At 41.0% G+C, this 25,833-nt stretch overlaps 1 protein-coding gene and 1 pseudogene across 1 annotated transcript in view; both read right to left on the minus strand.

Annotated features, from left to right (window-relative positions):
* Positions 1-25,833, minus strand: part of TMCO6 (transmembrane and coiled-coil domains 6) — a 58,339-nt gene that overhangs the window by 27,767 nt on the left and 4,739 nt on the right. Inside the window, exons 3-5 of the mRNA XM_089661443.1 lie at positions 24,457-24,575; positions 22,562-22,671; positions 2,599-2,782 (exon numbers count right to left, since the gene is read on the minus strand). Coding sequence (XP_089517569.1) covers positions 2,599-2,782; positions 22,562-22,671; positions 24,457-24,575 — 413 coding nt within the window. The remainder of the gene's footprint in view (positions 1-2,598; positions 2,783-22,561; positions 22,672-24,456; positions 24,576-25,833) is intronic.
* On the minus strand, positions 8,678-8,793 carry LOC149474350 (U2 spliceosomal RNA; annotated as a pseudogene).

Below are 25,833 nucleotides of genomic sequence, written 5' to 3' on the forward strand. Positions count from 1 at the left end.
ATGGAGAAAGTTTAGCACTGTTGCTACTCTCCCTAGGCGTGGTCGTCCTGTAAAAATTACTGCAAGAGCACAGCGCAGAATGCTGCATGAGGTAAAGAAGAATCCCAGAGTGTCAGCTAAAGACCTACAGAAATCTCTGGCACATGCTAACATTTTTGTTGACACATCTACAATAAGGAAAACATTAAACAAGAATGGAGTACATGGGAGGACACCATGGAGGAAGCCATTGCTGCCCAAAAAGAATATTGCAGCACGTTTGAAGTTTGCAAAAGAGAACCTGGATGTTCCACAGCACTACTGGCAAAATATACTGTGGACAGATGAAACCAAGATTGAGTTGTTTGAGAAGAACACACAACACTATATGTGGAGAAAAAAAGGCACAGCACACCAACATCAAAACCTCATCCCCACTGTAAAACATGGTGGAGGGAGCATCATGGTTTGGGGGTGCTTTGCTGCCTCAGGGCCTGGACGGATTGTTGTCATTGATGGGAAAATGAATTCCAGAGTTTATCAAGACATTTTGCAGGAAAACGTACGACCATCTGTCCGCCAACTGAAGCTCCGCAGAGGATGGGTGATGCAACAGGACAATGACCCAAAGCATACAAGTAATTCAACAAAACAATGGCTGCAACAGCACAGAATACGCCTTCTGGAGTGGCCCAGTCAGAGTCCTGACCTCAACCCGATTGAAATGCTGTGGCATGACCTTAAGAGAGCGATTCACACCAGACATCCCAAGAATATTGCTACACTGAAACAGTTTTGTGAAGAGGAGTGGTCCAAAATTACTCCAGATCGTTGTGCAGGTCTGATCTGCAACTACAGGAAACGTTTGGTTGAGGTTATTGCTGCCAAAGGAGGGTCAACCAGTTATTAAGTCCAAAGGTTCACATACTTTTTCCTCCCTGCACTGTGAATGTTTACATGTTATGTGCAATTAAACCATGGCAACATCTAATGTTTGTGTAGTATTATGTTCAGCAGACTGTGTTCTTCTATTGTTGTGACTTAGATGACGTTCAGAGCACATTTTATGCCCAATTCATGCAAAACTCCACATAATCCCAAGGGGTTCACATACTTTTTCTTGCAACTGTATATGTTCATCACTTACATATATGGCACTTTTCCCTGAAATTACAGCACTTTTGTTTAATATTTTCAAATATCATGTTGCTGTTTTTCGAGTATGCCAAATAACTATTGATACCTTTATAAATGCATAGAGAATGCCTGGCATAGAAGTTCCCAGAAGTGGTGTGGAAATTGCATCAAACCACTTTTTTATACTGTATATATGCCCCATAAACTATAAACATACATATTTTTCCCTGCACAAAAAAGCAGAACTCTATCTTGAATATGCTGCTTAATTGTAAGTGCATTTCATTAAAAAAAATCCAGAACTGCAAAGATGGCAAATAAAATAAAAAGGTGCATGGAAGTCCATGGAGGAAACATTGAACTGAATTCATTCACCATTATATACTACATTAATATATATACAGCAGACATCTAGTCTGTAATCCCACAGGGGCCAATCATTTGACCCCGTGGAGTATGTTAGTCTGAGCTCTGATTCCTCTCTATATCAAACATTCTAATACCTACCTCACCTCCATCATTACAACATTCTCAAGTTCCCTCACTAGCACTGACATCTTTGTCCGGTTTTCTGCCCGCACAAGCACAACTTGGTGTAGATTCAAAAGAAGTTTGCAAGCAGGTAAGCATGCTTTACTGTACATCTCTTCTGCAATACAAAGCATGCCTGCTTACAAACATATTTGTTTTGGGGGTGGGGGGTAAAATTCTGCTCTGACAAAGATGAGGCATGTGCCTTGGCTTTTCCTTCTTTTTTGCCTTTGCAATAGTCTTTTTATAGTATTCTCTTGTAGGATATTTCACTTTTTTGGACAGTTCTTGACATACATTTAGGTAAAATAGCACTTTTTAGAAACTGAAGATTTTTTTTATCTACCGTTTAGGAATCAATGAAGTAGAACCATGGTCAAACGATAAAATCTTTCTGATTTTCTACGTATTCCTGGAACATTTTGTAAATACCTGTTGATCCTGCTAGTGGAGTTATTGGATAGGAACTTCCTTTTAAAGGGTAACAGCGATCTTCTTTCTGCAGTGAAATCACTGCAGCGCCGTCAACCTTGCTGCCCCTGTAACTATGTAAATGTTGGCCCCATTGATAGACCTATCAGTGAACAGCCAAACCTAACCCAGTTCACAGCCATTTGGATTGAGAGCACTTTGCTCTATATGCAGGAACTAATGTAAAAGCCCTACTCTGACCGTTCTTCCCCCTCCAGCATTCTTTTTCAATTGTTGCAGGGTAACGCCACTCAGTATTGCTCACTCTAGCAGAACTTAAGAGAGAGCCTCTCAGCCTGATAACTGTCCAGAGACCAGGGGCCAAGATCTCACTATTCACTTGCTACATTGTAGACTTATCTAACCAGATAATGGTGAAGTTGCTTATTCAAGGTTTTATGTAGTAAAGCTGGACATCTGAAATAGTAAGCTGTTAACATTTTCATATGATAACGGTTCATGTAAAATGAAAATAAATACCGTGAGCTCTGCACTGCTTCCTGATAAATATGTCAGAAGGTAGGAGGTAGCTGGCAGACACGATTTGGACACAGCTGGGTCATCCGAGTGAGAAAGTTCATGTAGACACCTGGCAGCCTCCATCTGAATTTTGGCAAACTGACATGTGAACAATCCAATCAAAACCCGCATGCTGCCTTCGACCCTAAGGAAAGAAAGACAAGTGGTCCACTAAACAAGGCTAAATAAACACACATTACCAATTTTTTAAAAAAAGTTTTCAAATCAGAACTTTGCTGACCTACAGATGGGTTATTCACAACATCTAATATCAGCAAGAGATTGTCACTCTTTTTGACAGATACAGCTGGGGATCTACACATTAAGATTCCCTGCACACTAGCGTTCTTTTAAGCTCAAAAAAACGCTGGGGAAAATGCTGGATAAAAAACACTGGTAATAACGTTTTTAGTAGCATTTTAGGAGTGTTGAGAAGTGTTAGGAGCGTTTTAGTAGCAATAAATGTTTTTTTTTTCTGCTCAAAAAATGCTCAAAAAAACTCTGCAAAAACTGTTTTTTTCTGTTTCTAGATGCTGAAGTTTAAAAAATACCAGTAGCCTAAAGTAGTGTGCATGGGCACATAGGATAACACCATTTAGCTTTTAGGAGCAGAAAAAATATGCTGACAATAGCTTCTAGGAGCTTAAAAAAACGCTAGCGTTCATGGAGCCTTAACTTGTAGGTAGATACTACCTAACACTATGTACTAAAGTGTAAGTAAAAATGAAATACAGCCTAGTTTAGAACCCACAATAATGAAGTCAACACTCCATCAGGAGGAATCTAGTGTTAAAGCCCAACTGAACCTTTTGTTTAACCGCTTCCCGACTGCCCTATAGCAGAAATACTGCTACAGGGCGGTACAGGTGTGCAAAATCACGTAAATATACATGATTTTGCATTTCCAGGTCACAGACGTGGCTATCAATCACCAGGTCCCGGTCGGTGATTACCGAGGATCTTCCACAGGGAGGAGAACTGTTTGTAAACAAAACAGTTCTCCTCCCTGTCAGCTCGTGCACACTGCTTTGCATGGCTGTGCACAGCACAGCCATACAAAGCAGTGTGCCTACAGTGAAGCACAAACATATGGCCCCATAGTAAAACACACCCAGCACACAGTTAACCCTTTGATCACCCCTCATGTTAACCCCGTCCTGCCCAGTGGCATTAGTACAGTGTCAGTGTTTTTTTTTTAGCACTGATCACTGTATTGGTATCACTGGTGATGTCAGGGACACCAAGTCAGTTCCCCCCAGTGTCAGAATGCCCACCGCAGTCCCACTAAAAATCGCTGATTGCCACCGTTACTAGTAAAAAAAAAAACAAATTCCAGTATATATACACTGCCATTCGTACACGCTATAACTTTCACATAAACCAATTAATTTAAACGTATTGGGATTTTTTTTTATCAAAGACATATAACAAAATACATTTTGGCCTAATTTTATGACAAAATTTGATTTTAAATTTTTTCACTGGACATGTTTAATAGGAAAAAGTCAAAAATATTGTTTTTTCTCAAAATTGTAGGTCTTTTTTTTATAGCACAAAAAACGCACAAGCAATCAAATACCACTGAAAGAAAGCTCAATTAGTGGGAAAAAAAGGACGTACATTTCATTTGAGTGCAGCGTTGCATGACCGCACAATTGTCAGTTAAAGTAATGCAGAGCAGTAACGCAAAACATGGCCTGGTCAGGAAAAGGGGGGGGGGGGGGTAAATCCTCAGGAGGGCAAGTGGTTAATCTAGCAAAATACTGTATATTCCAGATGCATCAAAACAAAGGTGGACAAAGTCTAACATTTTGTTTTATTTAAAAAGCAGCCACAGCATGAGAAGAAAAGCCATTTTCCTGCATGAATGCAGTAGGACCCTTGTTCTCTGTGTGGAAGCAGCAGTCTCTATGTCTCTGACACCCTCTTTAGAGTCAGAGCTCTTTAATCAGCAGGGAACATAAGGTTCACAAATTGCAGAGTTGCAAGTCTAACTCAGTAGGGGTGTGTGGGACTTCTTCAGAGAGACCACTGCTTCCATACAGAGAGCAATAGTCACACTGCAGCTGCTGACAGAGAACTGGCTTTTCTACTCAGGCTGTGACTGCTTTGAATGACATTTAACATCTTTTGTTTTGCTACACCTGGAATGTATTTAGTTCACACTGTATAAACTGACGGTTCAATTTAAGTGAATAGCACTGTGCAATGTAGCAGAGCCTGATTGGCTTACAGTGCTGCCCTCTCACCTGGTCTGAACGCTGCTATAGAAGGAATTACAGTAAGACATAGTCAGGTATTTATTGACCTTTCTGATCAATTCATAACTAATATTTTTTTATTTTTTATTATATTCAGTTTAGAACATTTAATTTAGATTTTATACTTCTATCCATGAAGGTCTTTACAGTCTGTTTTGCATAAAAAGGGCAGGTAAGGTAAGAGTATTAAAGTGTAAAGGAGCTCATGTGCAGTACTGTACATCTCTGCATGCACATTTTCAATTTGTGTTTTTAAAAATGCTGCAAGAACAGAGAAAAAAAAAAAAGATTGATCGTACCTGAAATGCTATAAGCTTCTAACTTCCTGTAGTGAGTTGACAACACTACCGCCTATGTTTACTGTACTCTTTGTGTTCAAAGAAATAAAACATCAAAGCACTGGGAAAATGTGCATGTGTTGCAGAAATGTATTATCCTTATCTTTTTTGAAAGCTGAATAAATAGAATAAAAAAATCCTCTGCATTGTGTAAAAAGGCTGTTTGATCCTGTCTTCTCTGATCCTCCCCTTCTTCTAGTGTCTCCTAAATATCTCCTGATAGAACAGAGGCTTGGGGGCAAGCTGCACATGCTCAGTTTGGTGTGTATTGCTAGAGAGGTTTTTTTTTAATCTTGGGAGAGTGCATGTGATCAGCACAGGGCCAATCAGCACTGTCCAGACAGAGGTCAGGGATCCTGCATCCTCCTACAAGAGAATGAAAACTCCTCCTGCAAGCTGTAACCAGCTCTCTGCTGAACACTGATAGAAGTCACAAGATTGCTCTAACTGCTGATGAGAAAAGGTATTTAGCAGTTTATGTTTAGTAAAATAATTTCATTTCCATGATATGTATACTGTGGGAGACCAGATATAGTGAATGCAGAGTTCTGGGTTTAGTAACACTTTAAGTGTGATTTTTTTATTTTACCCAGACACACATTTTATATTATCTAAACTAATAATTATTCATCTGCCAGCTTAGCTTAAATTGATGGGATCAGAGTCAGATGGTGCGATCACTTATTCTGGCAGTTCTTTATTAGTATTCTGTGTCTTGATATTTTGTTTTCAATGTTCCTTTCTTAAGCCTCTACAATTTGTATAGTGCTGTCATACTTGTCAGATGATGTAAGATATAAAAAAAAAAAATAACCAGCTGTCCTATGTGACCCTCATCTTGGAAAGTCAAACATATCAAAGTAATTTAAATCCTTTCTACTGATGAACCTAAAATGTAATTTGTCTGGGTAAATCAATACTGTGATGCTGCATAAATATGCCAATGGTCAGCCCACTTAAAAATGAGGTTTTCATTTTGGGTAGGTGTAGTGGATTTAAAACACAGTTGGCTTATTACATTTCAGGCACACTGGGAGGGAAATCTTTCTGCAACCAGATTCCCAAGGCTATCTTCCCCAAATCTAAGATGAACATTATACGGTTTTATGTTACACTGCATTTCTACATTGAAAGTTAAGTGTATTATTGATAAAAAATGCATCCCCAACATTCTCATCTATTGCTATAAAGACCCCAGATACAGAGGGAACCTACTGCTGAATCCTGTGGCCTGGCTGCTGCACAGAGAAACTCTTGTTATTATACTGTGTGATTGGATGTTGGCATATGGGTATTGCTGCCAAGACTTCAAACTGCATAAAGGCTTGAACATAGAAAGAATATAGTATTGCAGTTTGGGTTTAATTTGCATCTGAAAGCTGTAAAAATATAGACCTATTTGAGGACAAAGAGGGGTTGCTTAAAATAAATTGTCTACCATAAGAATACATATAAATAATCTGACACTTGAGTATGAAAGCAGTGTGTATGACCATTGTAACGGCTGGGTTTGACTTGCTTTCCATTACGGAGTTACTAAACCCCAGACCCTGCAGCATTCACTACATCTGGTCTCCCACAGTACACAGAACATGGAAATGCAATTTTAGTAAACATAAACTGCTCAACAGCTTTTCTATCAGCAGTATATTGCAGTCTTGTGACTTCTATCAGTGTCCAGCAGAGCACAGGTTAAAGCTTGTATGAGGACTTTTCATTCATTTCATTCCTGATTTTCCTATGAGGCTGCAGGACCCCTGGCCCTCTGTCCGGACAGTGTTGATTGGCCCTGTGCTGATTATATGCACTCTCCCAAGAAAAAAAAAACTCTATCAATACAAACCAAACTGAGCATGTGCAGCTTGCCCCCAAGGCTCTGTGCTATCAGCAGATGGATCAGAGACTGTTGAAGAAGGGGAGGATCAGAGAAGACAGGATCAAACATCCTTTTAAAATAATGTGGACGATTAACCCCCTTAGTTTCCACAGTGAGTAAAACAAGCATGCTTTACTGCATATACAGACTGATATTACTGTTGTGGGTTTAGTAACACTTTAAGTTTTATTTTTTTTTAATTCTATTTATTCAGCTTTCAAAAAAGATATAAAGCTTACAAAACAGAGCCTCTGGGCATACCCTGGCTGGGCACATTCCTTAAATAAGAACGCATATCAAACAACAACAACCTACAAAAAGTAGATAAACCCTCTATTGGGATCCACAAGGTGAAAGGAGGACATCTACAGCCCTGGCCAAAAGTTTTGAGAATGACACAAATATTAAACGTTCACAAAGTCTGTTGCCTGAAATTAATTTCAAAGTCCCTCTTTTGCCATGAAAATGAACTTAATCCAAAAGTAAACATTTTCACTGCATTTAAACCCTGCCACAAAAGGACCAGCTGACATCATGTCAGTGATTCTCTCCTTAGCACAAGTGTCAGTGTTGACAAGGACAAGGCTGGAAATCAGTCTGTCATGCTGAGTTAGAATAACAGACTGAAAGCTTTAAAAGGACGGAGGTGCTTGAAAACATGTTTTCCTCTGTTAACCATGGTTACCTGCAAGGAAACACATGCAGTCATCATTTTTTTTTTTTTTTTTAAGTCCGCAAACGTGCAACTATAAATGAAAAACCCGTAAGTGTATCACAAAAAAAGTGCAAGTGCAAAACACCACACGAAAAAGTGCACTTAGGGGTGTGCTGTGTCCTACCCTTAAAGGGGCTTGGACCACTTACCCTGATCCCCCGGGGCACGAAGCTCCTGACGGGGACAAGGTTCCCAATTGGTCCTCCTGGCCAAAAGGCCTGGTGGACCACCGTTCCTTGTGTCCAGCCGAAGCCAGACACACAGTACTTGGTCAGGGGGCTCTCCCGAAGAAAAGCCCCCTAGGGATCAGGGGAGGAAGGAACCAAAAGGCCACACATCCTCCCCCTAGACTTCAGGGTAGGCCCGCGGACCCACACCCTCCATCCGTGAAAACACACACATAAGCAAAAGAAAAAGTGACAAACGTGGGAGGTGTAAATAAATGAAATAAATAGAAAATAAAAAAGTGGTACCGTGCCAAATAGTGCACAGACCAGGCCCTGAGGCCCGTAGCAAAAATTGCCCTGGACTTAGCCAAAAGGCCTGGTCCTTAGGGCGCTGTGCAAAAAGAATGTAAAAACAGTGACCATGTGCCATGTTCACACAGTGGGGTCCCACACCCAGGTGTTACTAGTGGCACCCCTGAGAGCGTCTACTCAGGGGGCACCGAGTTTGCGGACTTTCTGCCTCCTCAGCCCCTGGCCAGACCAAGGTAGATCCGTCCAAATCAGGAGGTACTGGGTCTTTCCAGTCTTCTCGGAGGAATTACTCCCAGGGCCCCAGCATAACTCGTGGCGCTCCCCGGTTTCTGTCCCTCCGGTACTAGCCTTCCGGACCCCCATCATACCAGTGAGGGTACTATACAACAGCCATCCCCGCAAAGCTAGAATGGCCGGGAGCACCCCCACTGGACACTGATAAGAACATATACTACACTTGATCTTAGCCAAAAGGCCGAGAAGCGACATGCAGTCATCATTGCTTTGCACAAAAAGGGATTCACAGGCAAGGATATTGCTGCTGCTAAGACTGCACCTAAATCAACCATTTATCAGATCATCAAGAACTTCATGGAGAGAGGTTCAATTGTTGTGAAGAAGGCTTCAGGGCAACCAAGAAAGTCCAGCATGTGCCAGGACCATCTTCTAAAGTTGTTTCAGCTGCGGGATCGGGCCACCACCAGTGCAGAGCTTGCTCAGCAATGGCAGCAGGCAGGTGGGAGTGCATCTGCAAGCACAGTGAGGCGAAGACTTTGGAGGATGACCTGGTGTTAGGAAGGGCAGCAAAGAAGCCACTTCTCTCCAGGAAAAACATCAGGGACAGACTGATATTGTGCAAAAGGTACACTGATTGAATTGCTGAGGAATGCGGTAAAGTCATTTTCTCTGATGAATCCCATTTCCAATTGTTTGGGGCATCCGTAAAAAAAACTTGTCCAGAGAAGAAAATGTGAGCGCTACCATCAGTCCTGTGTCATGCCAACAGTAAAGCATCCTGAGACCATTCATGTGTGGGGTTGCTTCTCAGCCAAGGGAGTGGGCTCACTCACAATTTTTCCTAAGAACACAGCGATAAATAAAAAAGGGTACAAAAACACTGTGAGAGCAAGTTCTCCCAACCATTCAAGAACAGTTTGGTGATGAACAATGCCTTTTCCAGCATGATGGAGCACCTAGCCATAAGACAAAACTGATAACTAAGCAGCTTGGCGAACAAAACCTCAATATTTTCGGTCCATGGCCAGGAAACTCCCCAGACCTTAATCCCATTGAGAACGTGTGGTCAATCCTCAAGAGGCGAGTGAACAAAAAACCCCCCATACATTCTGACAAACTCCAAGCATTGATTATGCAAGAATGAGCTGTCATCAGTCAAGATTTGGCCCAGAAGCTGATTGACAGCATGCCAGGGCGAATTGCAGAGGTCTTGAAAACGAGTCAACACTGCAAATATTGACTCTTTGCATAAACCTAATGTAATTGTTAATAAAATCCTTTGACACTTATGAAATGCGTGTAATTATACTTCCGTATACCATAGTAACATCTGACAGAAAGATCTAAAAACACTGAAGAAGCAGACTTTGTGAAAATTAATATTTGTATAAAATTCTAAAAACTTTTGGCCACAACTGTAGCCATAACAGGACTATCTACCCACTCATCCCACACACTGGAGGGGAAATAAGGGGTGAAAGGGGTGGAAACAAATAAGCAGTAAAGGCCATGTGGCACAAAAATGAGGCAACACAATACAAGACCTCGAACCTTGTTCCTCAAAATAAGAGGTTTTATTTGTGTTGGGCGATTCAATCCAAATATTCCACTTTTTAACAAATTTGTTACGGTAGCCACGAGAGATATATGTGGATTAATACAAGGGTATAGCAGAGTTAACTAAGGATTTCCAGAAGTTTAGGGAGGGTGCCTCAGGCGGTTTCCATTTCAACACTATGGCCTTTCTAGCATACAACAAGAGCAGGTTGAGGAGGGTCCTGGTTGTTCGAATGAAAGCTAGCGAGCCCACCAATCCGAGCAAGCAGATCGCTATGGTCAATGGAATGGGAATAGTGGTCAGGGTAAAATGAAACTAGTAACCTCCCAGCAAAAGCAATGGACCATATGGCAAGACTAAAACAGGTGGAAAATCTGCAACAATACTAGTACATTTCCAGCAATTAGGGTAAGCTGCAAGATAAATGCTATTCAGTCGTTGTGGTGTTAGATAGACCCTGTGCAGCAACTTAAACTAAATCAAACGATCCCTGACCGCCACCACATGCAGGAAGGAATACTCCCATATTTCTTCCCAGTCTTCCCCATCCATATCTGGAAAGTCTGCCCGCCACTTGGAATGAAGGCCTTCCAGGCTGACATGAATTGAGGGTATATGTACCTTGTAAATTAGGGATAGGGGCTTAACCAAAGGATCCCCTCGCAGTAGGGATTCAAAATCAGTGTGCGACAGACTTAGGCCCAAAGGAGTTGGGAAGTCCAAACTTCTGCTTCAAATTATCAAAGGACTATAAGGTTCCCCCCCTCCCCCCAACCACAAATGTTATCAAGCATTCTTATCCCCTGGGAGGTCCTATTTACTCTTTTTTAACACAACATGTCCTATTTAGAGCTGTTTGTATTGCAGGAAAAGCAGATCAAACACAGATTAAGCAACAATGCCTGTCTTCCCTTTATCTTGTAATCTAAACAGAGCTTTAAGTGGTTGTAAAGGCTAAAGGTTTTTTAACTACCTGCATTCTAAGCCTCATCATGATCCAGCGATGTGAACAACAGCCTCGGCTGTCCCGGGTCTCTGCCTCCTCATTAGCTGAGACAACAAGCGGGAGCCATTGGCTCCCGTTGCTGTCAATCACTGCCAGCCAATGAGGAGAGAGAGGGGGTGGGGCCAAGCCATGGCTCCATGTGTGAATGGATACACGGAGAAGCAGGTGCCCCCATAGCAAAAAGAAAAAAAAATAGTGAAGCGCTTATATCACATAAATAAATAAAATTAAGTGCATTCAAAAAAAATATTATAAATTTCATATTCTTTTGTGACAAATCTATATAATACACACTAATACCTCCCTCTAATTTATAATATTTTTTTTGAATGCACTTTAATTTTATTTATTTATGTGATATAAGCGCTTCACTATTTTTTTCTTTTTGTTTGGACTTGTTGGTGTAAGTTGAGTGACAGCAGCTGTATAATAATCATTCCATTGAGCGCAGGAGGATTTTTTACATTTTGCCCCCATAGCAAGCTGCTTGCTGTGGGGGCACCCGACAGGAGTAAGGAGCCATGAGAGCCTGCGGGGGACCCAAGAAGAGGAGGATCCAGGCTGCTCTGTGCAAAACCACTGCACACATCAGGTACGTATAGCATGTTTGTTATTTTCCAAAAAAAAAAAAAAAATAACCTTTAGAATCACTTAAAAGTGCAGCTAAATGTAAAAACTAAAAATGCAACCAGCTAGGCTTTTTATTGCAGTAGAGACAAGCTTCTGCAATAAAGTATATTTACCTGCCTGTTTGCAATGCTTTGCAGAATGTACACTGAGCTTCGCATGTGCAAATCCATGCCAGTGTGCCAGGATAACTTCACTCTCACAGATGCACAGGAGTGATGTCATTATTTTGCCAATCAAAATGGCCAAAGACCAGCATCTGGAAAAACCTGGAGAGAAGATGCCAGCAAGGAACCTCATAAGCATTTGACCATTAGAACTAAGTTACCGTAAGTATTTGTTCCTTTAGTTCCATTTTACGATCTTTTACCAGGAGCGCTTGCATCCAATATTGCACACAAGATGGGCAGTAAACCATGTTTTACCTTAATCTAAATTGCACATCAATCCATAGCCTCAGGTAAGGAGACAACTACTGTACTAGGTTTTTAATAGAGACTTAGACAACACAGTGCTATAAAATGAAACCAGGCCTTTAAAGTCACAACTTGCTTCTGTTACTAGTGGGTAGAATGTGGAACTGCCAACATAAGAAGCAAAATTCAAACAAGCAAGAAATTAAATAATAATAAAGGCCTGAAAAACATACTAGAGTCAAATAAATGTCCCATTTGTGGGATTAATAAAATAACAATTTACAGAGGCGATGCACTTAAACAATAGCACATCTCACCCACTAGGAACTAAAATTGCACTTTTATTCTATTCCTATATGCTGCAAAGAGTAAACAGAAAAGATAGCAGAAGTGTTCTATACTGGCTGTAAATAAATTCTCCAAATCACTTATTGCTTCCAAAGCCCTTGAGTATCAGCCAGGTATATACTACATTTCTGACCTTCCTATGTATCCATAAATTGAGAGTACATCTCTACTCTCTGATAAAAATAAAAGTGCCAAATGCAATTAAAGTGCCCCAAAACAGCTTAAAGAGAAAGTTGTATCAGGGAAATTGCTGTGCTGACATATTGCAAAATTTACAAAACACATGTACTGTATTTGCATTGCATTGTATTGGCAACTGCTGCAGCACGCACTTGTCACTATGGTACACACGCATATACGTTGATATGACTATGCACGCGTGTTATCAAGACATCGGTAACTCTTCAATCCTGGCTATTTATTTTTGTCATTTTCAGCTCTAACATCGTCATTTTAAATTTAAAGGTCCCACCCATTTCTAATCTGTCTTTTATATGTACACACGCACGCACATCAGCCATAACTTTATGACCACCCCCCTAATATTGAGTAGGTCCCCTTTTGCCACCAAAATAGTCACTTCTGCTGCTAAAACAGCCCTGACCCATCACGTCATGGATGCCACTAGACCTCTGAAGGTATACTGTGGTATCTGGCACCAAGCCATCAGTAGCAGATCCTTTAAGCCTTGTAAGTTTGCAAGAAGGGTCCTTCATGGATTGGCCATGTTTTTGCAGCATGTCCCACAGATGCTTGATGGACTGAGATCTGGAGAATTTGGAGGTCAAGTCAATACCTCAAACTTGTCGTTGTGTTCCTCAACCCATTCTTAAACCATTTTTGCAGTGTGGCAGTGAGCATTATCCTGATAAAAGAGACTACTGCCATCAGGGAATACCATTTCCACGAAGCGATGTTCTCAGGCACTAACAATGTTTGGGTAGGTGTTAAAGTAACATCTACATGAATGGCAGGACCGAGGTTTCCCAGCAGAAAATTGCCAAAAGCATCACACTGACAATGCCGGCTTGCGTGCATCCTCATGCCATCTTTGCACCAGGTAACTGATGCACATGCAACCGGCCATCCACATTTAAAATATAATGTGATCCATCAACTTAGAGCAAGGGTTCTTAACCTGGGGTCCATGGAACCCTAAGTGGTCAATGGATGGGTTTCAGGTGGTCAATGTGGGTCAGATAAATAAAATAACACTGAGGGACTTAAGGGGTAAGGTCTTTTTTATAATGATGTGGATCGTGTGTTTCCTGTCTAGGTGGGAAGGGCCTCTCTCTCGTGTAAGCTGGAAGATGACTTGGGAAAATCAAATTTATATTGACTACACATCCCTCCCCCGTGTCCCATTTAAAAAATCTAAGAAAATGCACCCTGCCTCTGCTTTTAGAGCAGGCTGCTAAGCGTCTCTTGACCTGTTGGCCAATGTTTACCATTTAAATTTGTATTATTGTTCTCTGCACAACCAGCATCTTGTGATACTCCATAATAGCAACTGCTAATTCTCATTTTCTAGTAGTTGTAATAGTAATAGTAGATTTGAGCAGAATTAAAATTGTTTTGTTTAATTAGCACAAGATGAGTGTATTGCATTTTTGTAATGAGTGGCCATTACTTTTCGCATGAAAAGGAGTGAGTTTTTCTGTCAAGATTGTTTACGTTATTCAAACTTTGTGTATGTCATATGAGGCAATCAAATTTCAATAAAATAAACTACATATATTGCAAATGCAAATGACATGCTTATGTGAATATTTTTTGGGAGGTGGTCTATAGTATTCATCAGATTCTTAAAGGGTTACATGACTCAAAAAAAGGTTAAAGTGGTACTAAACTCTTTTATTTTTAACTTTTACCTACATGTAAGATTATAAAGCTTACCTGTAGGTAAAATGACCATTCCCTAAATGTGCACTGTTTAGGAGATATTCACTCTCTTTGAGAGCCGGCGCATGCGCTCTGAAGGAACAGCGTACTCGGAAGGAAGACCAGGTGAAGATGGAAGCCTCTGCAGTGGTGACAGCACGCCGCTGGAGGGCTTGGTTTTAAGGTAAGCCCTTCATAATGTGCTTGTATGCAATGCATACTAGCACAATATGACATTACATTGCAGGGGAGTTTTTGATTTATTTTTTAGCAGTGATTTACTACTGCTTTAAGAACCACTGAACTAGGCCACCTTCTTCCATTGCTCCATATTGCAGTTATGCTGCTCACATGCCCATTGTAGGTGCTTTAGGCTGTGGACATGGCTCAGTATGGGCACCCTGACCAGTCTGCGGCTATGCAGCACCAAACACAACAAACTGCGATACCCTTTTTTTATGCTTTCAACACATCAACTTCATAAACAACATATGCACTTGCTGTCTAATATATCCCACCAATGCCACTGTAACAAGATAATCAGGTTTATTTACTTAACCTGTCAGTGGTCATAAAGTTATGGATGACTGGTATATGTACCAATCACTAGCAATATGTCTTATATCATTAGTATGTATTAATGGACTCAATATTGCGGCCATCATTAAATTCGGGACCTAGCTCATATTATTTACAATCGATTTGCATATATTTAGAATACAGCAGATGCATTTAGGACTCGTCAACTCAATTATAGCTACAGAGGAAGAATCTCTTCAGTCTAAAAGATTAGATTTGTTCTTTAGTCACAATGCTGGTTCCATACCATTTAACAAGATAATTAATGCAAATGTCAATTATGCCTTTGAGAAAGAGTTAAAGCTGTTTTAGACAAATGCTACAATAAAAAAAAAAAAAAAAAAATCACATGATTTCAAAGGAATCTGCCCTGTCTTGAAGAAGCAGCAACTATGGTTCTATTTCACATGACCTTGAAGTCTCTTCTAGCATTATAACACATGGAAAATTAGATATAGGAACCTAGTTTTTGTATCCTCACCATCTGTTGTGGAATATTTTTGTCTGTCTATGTGTTTCTGTGAATACACAGGTCCAGTCCATTAACCCACTAGAGCATATACCACTGCAAATCAGTGGTTCATCAATGTCACACTATTTCCTAAAACTCAATCTATCCAAAACTGAGCTCATAATATTTTCTCCCCCACGTGTCTCTTCCCCTGATTTCTTGGTCAGGAACAATAACACCACTATCAAACCATCCCCACATGCCAGGGTGTTAGGGGTGACCCTGGATTCTAAACTATCCTTTCAGGCCCACATCCAATCCCTGTCCAAATCATGGCGCCTCAACCTCCGCAACATCTCCAGAGTATGCCCCTCTTTAACCAATGATACCACAAAGCTCCTGATTCACTCCCTAGTTATCTCTCGCCTCGACTACTGCAACTCCCTCCTCATTGGCTTTCCCCCTTCCAGTCCATCATGAATACTGCTGCCAGGCTCATCCACCTCAGCATCCGCGTTCAGTGTCTGCCAATTCCTCCACTGGCTTCCACTCGCCCAACGAATAAAATTCTAAATACTAAACAACAACTTACAAAAACATCCACAACTCTGCCGCCAGCTACATCACCAACCTGGTCTCAAAATACCAACCTCACCGCTCCCTTCGATGCTTCCAAGACCTTCTACTCTTTAGTTCCCGTGTCACCTCCTCCCATGCTCGCCTTCAGGACTTCTCCCAACCTATGGAACTCCCTACCCCAATATGTCCAGCTATCTCCCAATATATCCACCTTTAGACGATCCCTGAAAACCTCTCTTTAAAGAAGCCTATCCTGCTTCTAACTAGTAAACTGCCTTTTATTTTCTCCATCAGCTCATCCCCCGCAGCTAATACCTTTTGTATCACTCATCCCTTCCTCCTAGATTGTAAGCTCTTACGAGCACGGCCCTCTGTTCCCTCTTGTACCAAATTGTAATGTAATTGTAATGTCTACCTTCATTTTGTAAAGCGCTACGCAAACTGTTGGAGCTACATAAATCCTGTATTATTATAATAATAATATTAATAATAATGTCTATTTGTACATGCTCATTAGTCCACTTTATCCATGCAAATCAGTGTGTCCATTTGTATCTGTCATCCTGAGTTGGGTTATGTTTGTCTGTCTTTAATGAATGACATTTAATGATAATCTGGCATTACAGTTTTACCAGTGTCAGTCACTGTTACTGTATACCCATTTAGTGTCTGTCTTCTGTCTATCTGTACTAATATCAATCACTCGGTCCATGATTGCCAGATAGAATGTCAATGTCAATTGCTTTGTCAATAAAGTAAGATGGTGGAGTGCTGGACTCAGGGCTAGGTGGATATTCAGGTCTAATAAGGCAATCTTGCACGGAGGCAGCTTTCTGAAGCTCGAGGGGCACTAACTTGGCTTTCAGAATAATAGTCTCAGACAGAATGAAAGGAAAGGAGCTCTAAACTGTAGGCGACAGTCCAAATAAATTTCTTTATTCACCATGTGAATCAAAATGTTAAAATTCTGTAAAAGCCTGTAGTACATTTGTATGCTTTGCTTATGTATTGCACACTGCGCTCATATTCTGCACACAGCACTAATAATGTTTTGATTACATATTCACATTCTTTGGACTGATAAGAAATGAGCCTGCGTAGGCTGACCCCCTTTTAAAGTCTTTGCAGACATAGGCCCCATGCTCCGGGCTTAATCTCTCTTGTCTACTTCGCTATTTGTTCTTATAGAACGCCTCCAGTTCGTTCTTACCATCAGCATTAGCAGTCGGAGTTTAGGGGAAGTCTGGATCAGCAAGACTGGCGGATCATGACCCATTTTGTCTAAATGTTCAAGGAATGTTATTATTTTAGAAAATGCCTATAAGGTTCTTTATAGATGGTATTACACGCCTGCCAGTCTGCCTCGTTTTATCCCCGCATACTCCCCAACTTGCTTTCGGAGTTTCGGGCACCATGGCCCATATTTGGTGAATTGCCCCAAGGTTTGCAGGCTATGGATAAGGGTTTATGCCCTTCTCCGCACTATGTTTCACACAAACATTAAGCGCAACCCATAAGAGGCGCTATTATTTAAACAATTAGTGGGCCTACTTCGTCCTGAGCGGCAGCTGGCATCACATCTATTCATGGCTACCAAACTACCGATCGCGAGGGCTTGGAAGACCCCCCCCCCCCTCCTCGGCTTTGAAGCAGTCAAAAATCGGATGAATTTTATAATGGTAAAATGAGAAACATCCAGCTATGCTGTTAGACACTCACCCGAAGTTTCTACAGATCTGGTGTCCGTGGCTTGATATAGCCCAACCGTCTAGATTTGACTAGACCCTTTTGTCGATATAAGATTTTTTTCCATTGCAATCCCCTGCAGCCCTTTCTTTGTCTTTTCTTTCTTCGTTCCTCCCTTTCTCTTCTCTGTTCTGCCTGTTTTCATGATATTTGTGCTGATTGTAACTTTTTTTTTTTTTAAGAACCATACCAGCAATACTACATCTACCTGTTGGACTTCCTCAGGAATCCTGGGTGTGGAGTACCAATGTGCATCCAGTGAGGCTCCGTGTTCTATTTTTCCTGCCTTCTGTATGCGGATTTTGTGCTAATCTTTGTTTACTAATTCATTGGTCTCTAATTGTCTGCCATTTTGGCAAATTATTATGTTTTATTTTCTCTCTTCATATACTGCGCTTGTGTACTCAATTTATTTCCTGGCCTATACTTCAGTGCATTTATTGTATTATTCATCAGAAAACTTGTACACTTTATTTTTGTTGGTCAGTGATCTTATTTATGACCATTTCTCTGATGTTGTCTATTCTATAATAAAATGAATTGTAAAAGAAATGAGCCTGCCTATGTACTGCCTACAATTGTAACATTAATATGATACCTACATAAGCATGGTTAAGAAAAAAAAAAAAAGCTTCAAATGTGCCCAATAAATAGAACAGTTATTTGGAAAGATGCTGAGTGTATGTTTTTGGGTCTGTTCTCTACTGCAGTAGTTGAAGTGGTTGTAAAGGCTGAAGATTTGTTTACCTTCATGCACTCTATGAATAAACTTTCTGTGTGCTGCTCCCTCCACAGCCCCCCCAATACTTACCTGAGCTCAATCTCAATCCAGCGCTGTACACAGGAGTCTCTCCCGGGTCTCTCTCTCCTCATTGGCTAAGACACAGCAGTGGGAACTATTGGCTTCCACGGATGTCAATCACAGCCAGTGAGGAGCGAGTGGGGGGCAGGGCTTGCTCTAGGAGCACTCAGAGGGGGGGAGGGGCCGGGAGCACCAGTGGGGGACCCTTGAAGAGGAGGACCGTGGCTGCTCTGTGTAAAACCATTGCACAGAGCAGGAACGTATGACATGTTTGTTTGTTTTTTCAAACCTGAGCCTTTTATATAATTTTACTAATTTGGAACCACTAATCAATATTAGGATAGGAGCTATAGAAAAATCTATATGGAAATGGATAGGAAGCTGGCTAAAAGATCGTATTCAGAGAGTAGTGGTTAATGATTCATACTCTGAATGGTCTAGGGTTGCCAGTGGTGTACCCCAAGGTTCAGTGTTGGGACCCTTACTTTTTAATATATTTATAAACAAAATAGGGTCTGGGATTAAAAATACCATTTCAGTCTTTGCAGATGACACCAAGCTGTGCAGTGGAATAACGTCCTTACAGGATGTCTTCAACTTACAAGCTGACCTCAATGCACTGTTTAATTGGGCAACTATGTGGCAAACGAGGTTTAATGTTGATAAATGTAAGGTTTTGCACTTGGGGGCTATGCATGCATCCTACATACTGGGGGGGGGGGTACAACTGGGGGAATCAATGGTGGAGAAGGATCACGGAGTTCTGGTTAATCACAAGCTTAATAATGGCATGCAATGCCAAGCTGCGGTTTCTAAAGTGAGCAAAATCCTCTCTTGTATTAAAAGAAGTATGGACTCCAGAGAGAGAGAGATCATATTACCCCTGTACAAATCATTAGTAAGACCTCATCTGGAATATGCAGTTCAGTTTTGGGCACCAATTCACAAAAAGAACATTGGGGAATTGGAGAAAGTACAGAGAAGGGCAACTAAACTGATAAGAGGCATGGAGGAGCTCAGCTATGAGGAAAGAGGATTAGAGGAACTGAATTTATTCTCTCTTAAGAAGAGGAGATTAAGGGGAATATGATCAACATGTATAAATACATCAGTGGTTCATAAAGTGAACTCAGTGTAGAGTTATTTACCCTGAGGTCATCACAGAGAACAAGGGGGCACTCTTTACAAAGAACCAGCAAACACAAATGCTCCTGCGCTTGGGGACGGACTCGATAAAGGCTACTACCATGCTGAGAATGTCCTGGAACATTCACACCTTGCTGCCCTCAATAGACCTGGGAAATCCAAACATACTGAATGAGAAAATAACAAACAAACAGAGGGCGCACAGGCCTAGTGCATTACCATAAAAAATGTTTAATAAGAAATAAAGTAGGTGTTGTACTCAAAAACAACAATAAAGTCAAGGCACGTCATAAAAGAGCAGCTGGGTCAACACCGCGCTGAGTAACAGTACGCAATAGGGAGTGTAGACATCCAATAGGCTGACGCGTTTCAAGGACTTGCCTATTCTTTAGAGCCACTGTTTACATTTGGAGGAAAAGAAACTTAATCTCAATACACGGAAAGGTTTCTTCACAGTAAGAGCTGTGAAAAAGTGGAATAGACTCCCTCAAGAGTTGGTTCTGGCCAGCTCAATGGATTGCTTTAAAAAAAGGCCTGGATTGTTTCTTGGATACACAGAATAAAACTGGATACTAACATTTATAGGTATAGTTGATCCGATTGCCTCTCGCGGATCAGGTAGCAATTTGTTCCCCTGCAGGAGCAAATTAGATCATGTTTTGCTGGGTTTTTTGCCTTGCTCTGGATCAACTCTGGGTTTAGAATAATAACTTTTTTTTTTTTATGGTTAAACTGGATGGACTTTCGTCTTTTTTTCAGCCAGACTAACTATGTAATTATGTAAATAAATCATAATAAAAAATTCCAACAATGTCAAGACATTTTTCAATATTATTTTAAATGAAAAATAATAACCAAGTGTCATATAGTGTCCACAGTTCATAGGTTGTGCTTTCTGTTTTTCTTCCAAAGTAATCATGTACCACCTCCTGTGTTACTATAAACATGCACACAGTGTATCCACCACCCTTGAGTCCTGCCCTCACCTCCACTCTTAGACTTGTCCTCTTACAGGTCATAAGCACTTGTTTCCCTTTGATGGGATCCTTGGGTCAGCTCCTGTCCTCCTTATGGACTCCCCTCGCTTTTGATTTTCCATCCCAAGATCACTTTATGATGCACTTTAACTCTTGGTGTCTAGCCCTTTATGTATGCGCTCCCTGTCCTGGGCACAGACTGTCATTAGCCCGGCTGTCAGTTCTCCTCTTCCCTTCAGCAGCCACAGCTCTCCACACACCACTCCAGTTATGACACTTGGTTATGATTTTTCATTGAAAAATTTCTTGACATTGTTGGAATTTTGTATTAGGATTTATTTCATTATTTATTTATGGTGAGGAGTTTGATTGCACAGTATATAAACTTATAATTACAGAGAGGAGCAATATCACAGTTTTTGGAATTGCTAGATTTATTGTGGGAACACTTTGTTGTTTGCAGCCACCCTTATTACACTATTTATATTACTTTTTTGTTGGTTTTCAATGCATTGGTATTTTCACAAATGTATACACATACAGTGGGGATCGAAAGTTTGGGCACCCCAGCTAAAAATTTGTATTAATGTGCATAAACAAGCCAAGGAAAGATGGAAAAATCTCCAAAAGGCATCAAATTACAGATTAGACATTCTTATAATATGTCAACAAAAGTTAGATTTTATTTCCATCATTTACACTTTCAAAATAACAGAAAACAAAAAAATGGCGTCTGCAAAAGTTTGGGCACCCTGCAGAATTTATAGCATGCACTGCCCCCTTTGCAAAGCTGAGACATGCCAGTGTCATGGATTGTTCTCAATCATCGTCTGGGAAGACCATGTGATGTCAATCCCAAAGGTTTTAAATGCCCAGACTCATGTGACCTTGCCCCAACAATCAGCACCATGGGTTCTTCTAAGCAGTTGTCTAGAAAACTGAAAATAGTTGACGCTCACAAAACTGGAGAAGGCTATAAGAAGATAGCAAAGCGTTTTCAGATGTCAATATCCTCTGTTCGGAATGTAATTAAGAAATGGCAGTCATCAGGAACAGTGGAAGTTAAAGCAAGATCTGGAAGACCAAGAAAAATATCAGACAGAACAGCTGGCAGGATTGTGAGAAAAACAATTCAAAACCCACGTTTGACTGCACGATCCCTCCAGAAAGATCTGGCAGACACTGGAGTTGTGGTACACTATTCCACTATAAAGAGATACTTGTACAAATATGGTCTTCATGGAAGAGTCATCAGAAGAAAACCTCTTCTACGTCCTCACCACAAAAATCATTGTTTGAACTTTGCAAATGAACATATAGACAAGCCTGATGCATTTTTGAAACAAGCTCTGTGGACCGATGAGGTTAAAATTGAACTTTTTGGCCGGAATGAGCAAAGGTACGTTTGGAGAAGAAGGGGCACAGAAATTAATGAAAAGAACCTCTGTCCAACTGTTAAGCATGGGGTTGGATCAATCATGCTTTGGGGTTGTGTTGCAGCCAGTGGCACAGGGAACATCTCACGAGTAGAAGGAAAAATGGATTCAATAAAATTTACAAGCTGTGATACTTGCCAAAGGGGGCAGTACAAGATATTAACTCTGCAGGGTGCCCAAACTTTTGCAGACGCCATTTTTTTGTTTTCTGTTATTTTGAAAGTGTAAATGATGGAAATAAAATCTAACTTTTGTTGACATATTATAAGAATGTCTAATCTGTAATTTGATGCCTTTTGGAGATTTTTCCATCTTTCCTTGGCTTGTTTATGCACATTAATACAAATTTTTAGCTGGGGTGCCCAAACTTTCGATCCCCACTGTATATAGGTGGCGTGGGATACATTTAATACAATACTGAATAAATGTTTATATAAAAAGACTACAACTAAGTTTTGAGGTTTACCTGATAAATGAGAGCTGTGTGTCTTTCTTTCGGAGTCCATGACGAAGATCAGTTAGAGACTTTAACTTGTCAGCAGTCCCATGCTGGATATCTCTAATCAGCTGTAAAACCTTGAAAAGTACAAAGAAAGAACCACAGCATTTCCTTTAAAAAATAATTGGAAAATTTAAATGTCAGCCTATACAAGCTGTAGAGTAAAAAGAAAACCTTAAGAAATTTCAACAGTTAACCAATGCAAAAACCTTTGGGAGGTAATTCTGACAGGTTTCTCTGAGGCCACTTTGAACTCATTTGCTTTTTCAATAGTTTACTCTTTAAAAGAGATGTATGGAGTTTGATAGGAGTGATAGGCAGTGGAGGGGGAGAAAAAGCGGCTGGCTCAGGTTCTCAGCAGCTTGCTGAGAGGCTGAGCCATGTGGCGCTCCAGACTCGGGTGGATCTTGACTTTGAAGTCAGGATCTTTCCCTAGCCTGGACCAGCTGAGTGACGTCAGCCAACAATGGGCTTCAGCCTGCTGTTGGCTGAAAAAGGGTCACAGGAGTGGAGAACAAACTGCACACCTGTGATCCACAGAAGTACAGCCAAAAGAGCTTTAAAAGAAGCCACAATTATATTTTTAGTCTTCACGACTATGGCTTCAGTACTTTTTTAGTTCATAAACTAAAGCAATAAGGATGAGAGTTCTACACTTTCAGATTCCACTGACTGCTTGTTTGTTCCAAGTCAGTAATGCACTTTACAGTGAAGCACGGATCAGAATAACGGTCTATAACTTTAAAAGCAAGTCCACAACAGCAGCTCTCATATTTCTAGTCTCACGATTTCTATTTAAGAACACATTTCTTTCAGTTGCAGATCCAAAGCTATCCAAAGAAAAGCGCATGAGGCAAGCTGCACAAGATGAATGCCCTTATGTAACACAGAGCCACCTATCTCAAATGATGTCTGCTTGGAGTGTGTATAAATGTAAAGGTTTTATAAAGTGCACCTTTAGGAGTGAATAAAACATTGAAAACTACTATGAAATGAAGTGTGGCATTTCAGGTGAAAGAATAAAATTGCATTACTTACTTAAAGGATAAGCTCACCTTTGGGAACATTACCTGTTCTTAGGATGGAACATGTAATATGTACCCACTGCTACAGCAGCTCGCCGATCCCCCCCTCTTCCAGTGACAGCAATACAGGGAGTTCTCTGTACAAGCTGTCACTTTTTGAAAAGAATGCAGCCATACAGGGCTCCGCCCACATTCATTCACAGCGTTCTATCAATTAATCAAACACAAGTACTGACATGCTTTGCAGCTGTCGGTTTGTAGTTCTCAATGAATTAGCACGGCGCTGTTGAGCATCCTAGTAGTTCATTGAGTCAGAGTGTAACTGCCTGCCAATGCGATGTATGGGCAGACAACTTGTGCTGACAGTCTGTAGGAGTTGGCAAAACCTGGAAAAAAAATGTGCATTTATTTATTTTTTTTTAAAGGTGAACTTATTCTTTAAGACTCTTAAAAACCTGACAGCACCATGAAGGTACTAAATAGGTAGCTACTGGTATCATTACATGGCCCTTCCAGTGTTGTCGAACCATTGTAATATGGTAGTTCGACATTTTTAAATATTGCTAAAGCCTGGCTCACTAGCCTATCCTTCATCTTCCTTTTAGCCCATTACTACAATGGGAGTCCTTACTGGTCATGGAAATGTGCTGGAGGATGAAGGACACAAGCCAACCATAAACAAGAGCGGTTCAAGATTCAGGATCCCACTTGCACTAGAAAGGTCAGGAGTCTTGCAGCCTATCTAGCACCTCCAGGGTAGTTACTGGTTTACTATAAACAAAACTGAAAAGCAAAATATTGTTCCTGGGGATTTAAGACATCAGTGGCTTAGCAAACCTGCTGCTCGGAGAGGTAGTGGTGCTGCAGATTTTCTTCCAGAGATGCCTCATCATCAGTGTGATCCCGCAATAACCTTTTGCTTATCAGCTGCTGTTCTCTTCGTGCTTTCCTTAGAGCTATTTAGAAAAATAAAATATTGTTGCTAAGCAAAGGAAAATCATAATTACAGTGTAGAAAAGTAGTCCAATTTCCTTAATTACACATTTTTTGGAGTAACTTACTGCTCACAAACAGCAATGAAAACCAGACAGATGTTTTATACCCTCCCTACTGTATCTAAAACAAACATAAAATGGTTTTAGATGGAGTTCAAATGCCACATGACTGAGTAGGATTTCTATCCACCTTGATAGATGCAAACTACAACGTATGCTGATTATCAACAGTCAAAGTTCTTATGGAGAATAGAGACTGGCTAAATGTAGAGATATAAAGGACACAAAGATGCAACTCTGTTTTCATTAACACAAACTGAAATGTGTTTTCTAAGTGCAAGCCAACAAGAGAGAGAAGCAGCAGCTACAGAAGGAGTCAATCTGTTGTGCTGAAAAGCAAAGAACATGCTGCTAGGAGGAGAAAGCAGAATGCCAAAACAGATGAGCTCATCGGTCTTCTGCTTCTCCTATACCAAGCATCACTAAATGGCGAACCGGGGTCCGGATGCGGACCGAGTCACTGTCCCATCTGGACCCATGCGGTCCCACCATTTTGGAGCCTTTTCTTCCTCTAGTCGTCTCGCGGACATCCTCACAGGGCTGACAGCGGGAGGCAGGAAAGTTCTGGATGGAGAGCGGGAGGTTAACAAGTTGGTGATTGGTTGCTAGGATGAAGGGCAGTCCTAGTAATCAGTCGCTGTCGGTCAATCACTGTCTGTGTAAGGTAGGAAAGTGGGGGGGGGGGGGGGGCAGTGGGGAGGTGAAGTTAAAGGGGCTAAACACATTAGTGTGAAGGGGGCTGATGTGAAAAGGAGCCGAGGAGGACAGAATGTGGGCATTCGTTGGCACTCCTAGGCAGGCAGCACTTGAAAGCAGACTGCCCCAGGTAATGCCCAAATGTGATGCTGATCCTCCATGATAGAAAGGACTGAAATCCAAAGAATTGAAAGGAGTGGGCAAAGGACAGAAAGGCTGGGCTGGAAACGGTCAGATGACGTTGTACATCCTTCCAAGGAAATGATGTGGGCACAACCTGACTTGCTGCAGCTTCTAACAAACTCTGAGAATCTCACACTGTGCAGTGAACTCAGTATGCAATTTCTGTACAGGACTGGAGCAGCCTAATGAAGAAATCTAAGGCATCCTGAATGTTTGCACTTTTAATAACGTAAAGTGTTACTAAACCCAGGACCCTGAATTCACTATATCTGGTCTCCCA

Source organism: Staurois parvus, unplaced genomic scaffold (genome assembly GCF_062004578.1).
Source record: "Staurois parvus isolate SC_StPar_1 unplaced genomic scaffold, SC_StPar_1.0 ptg000006l, whole genome shotgun sequence".
Classification (NCBI taxonomy): Eukaryota; Metazoa; Chordata; class Amphibia; order Anura; family Ranidae; genus Staurois; species Staurois parvus.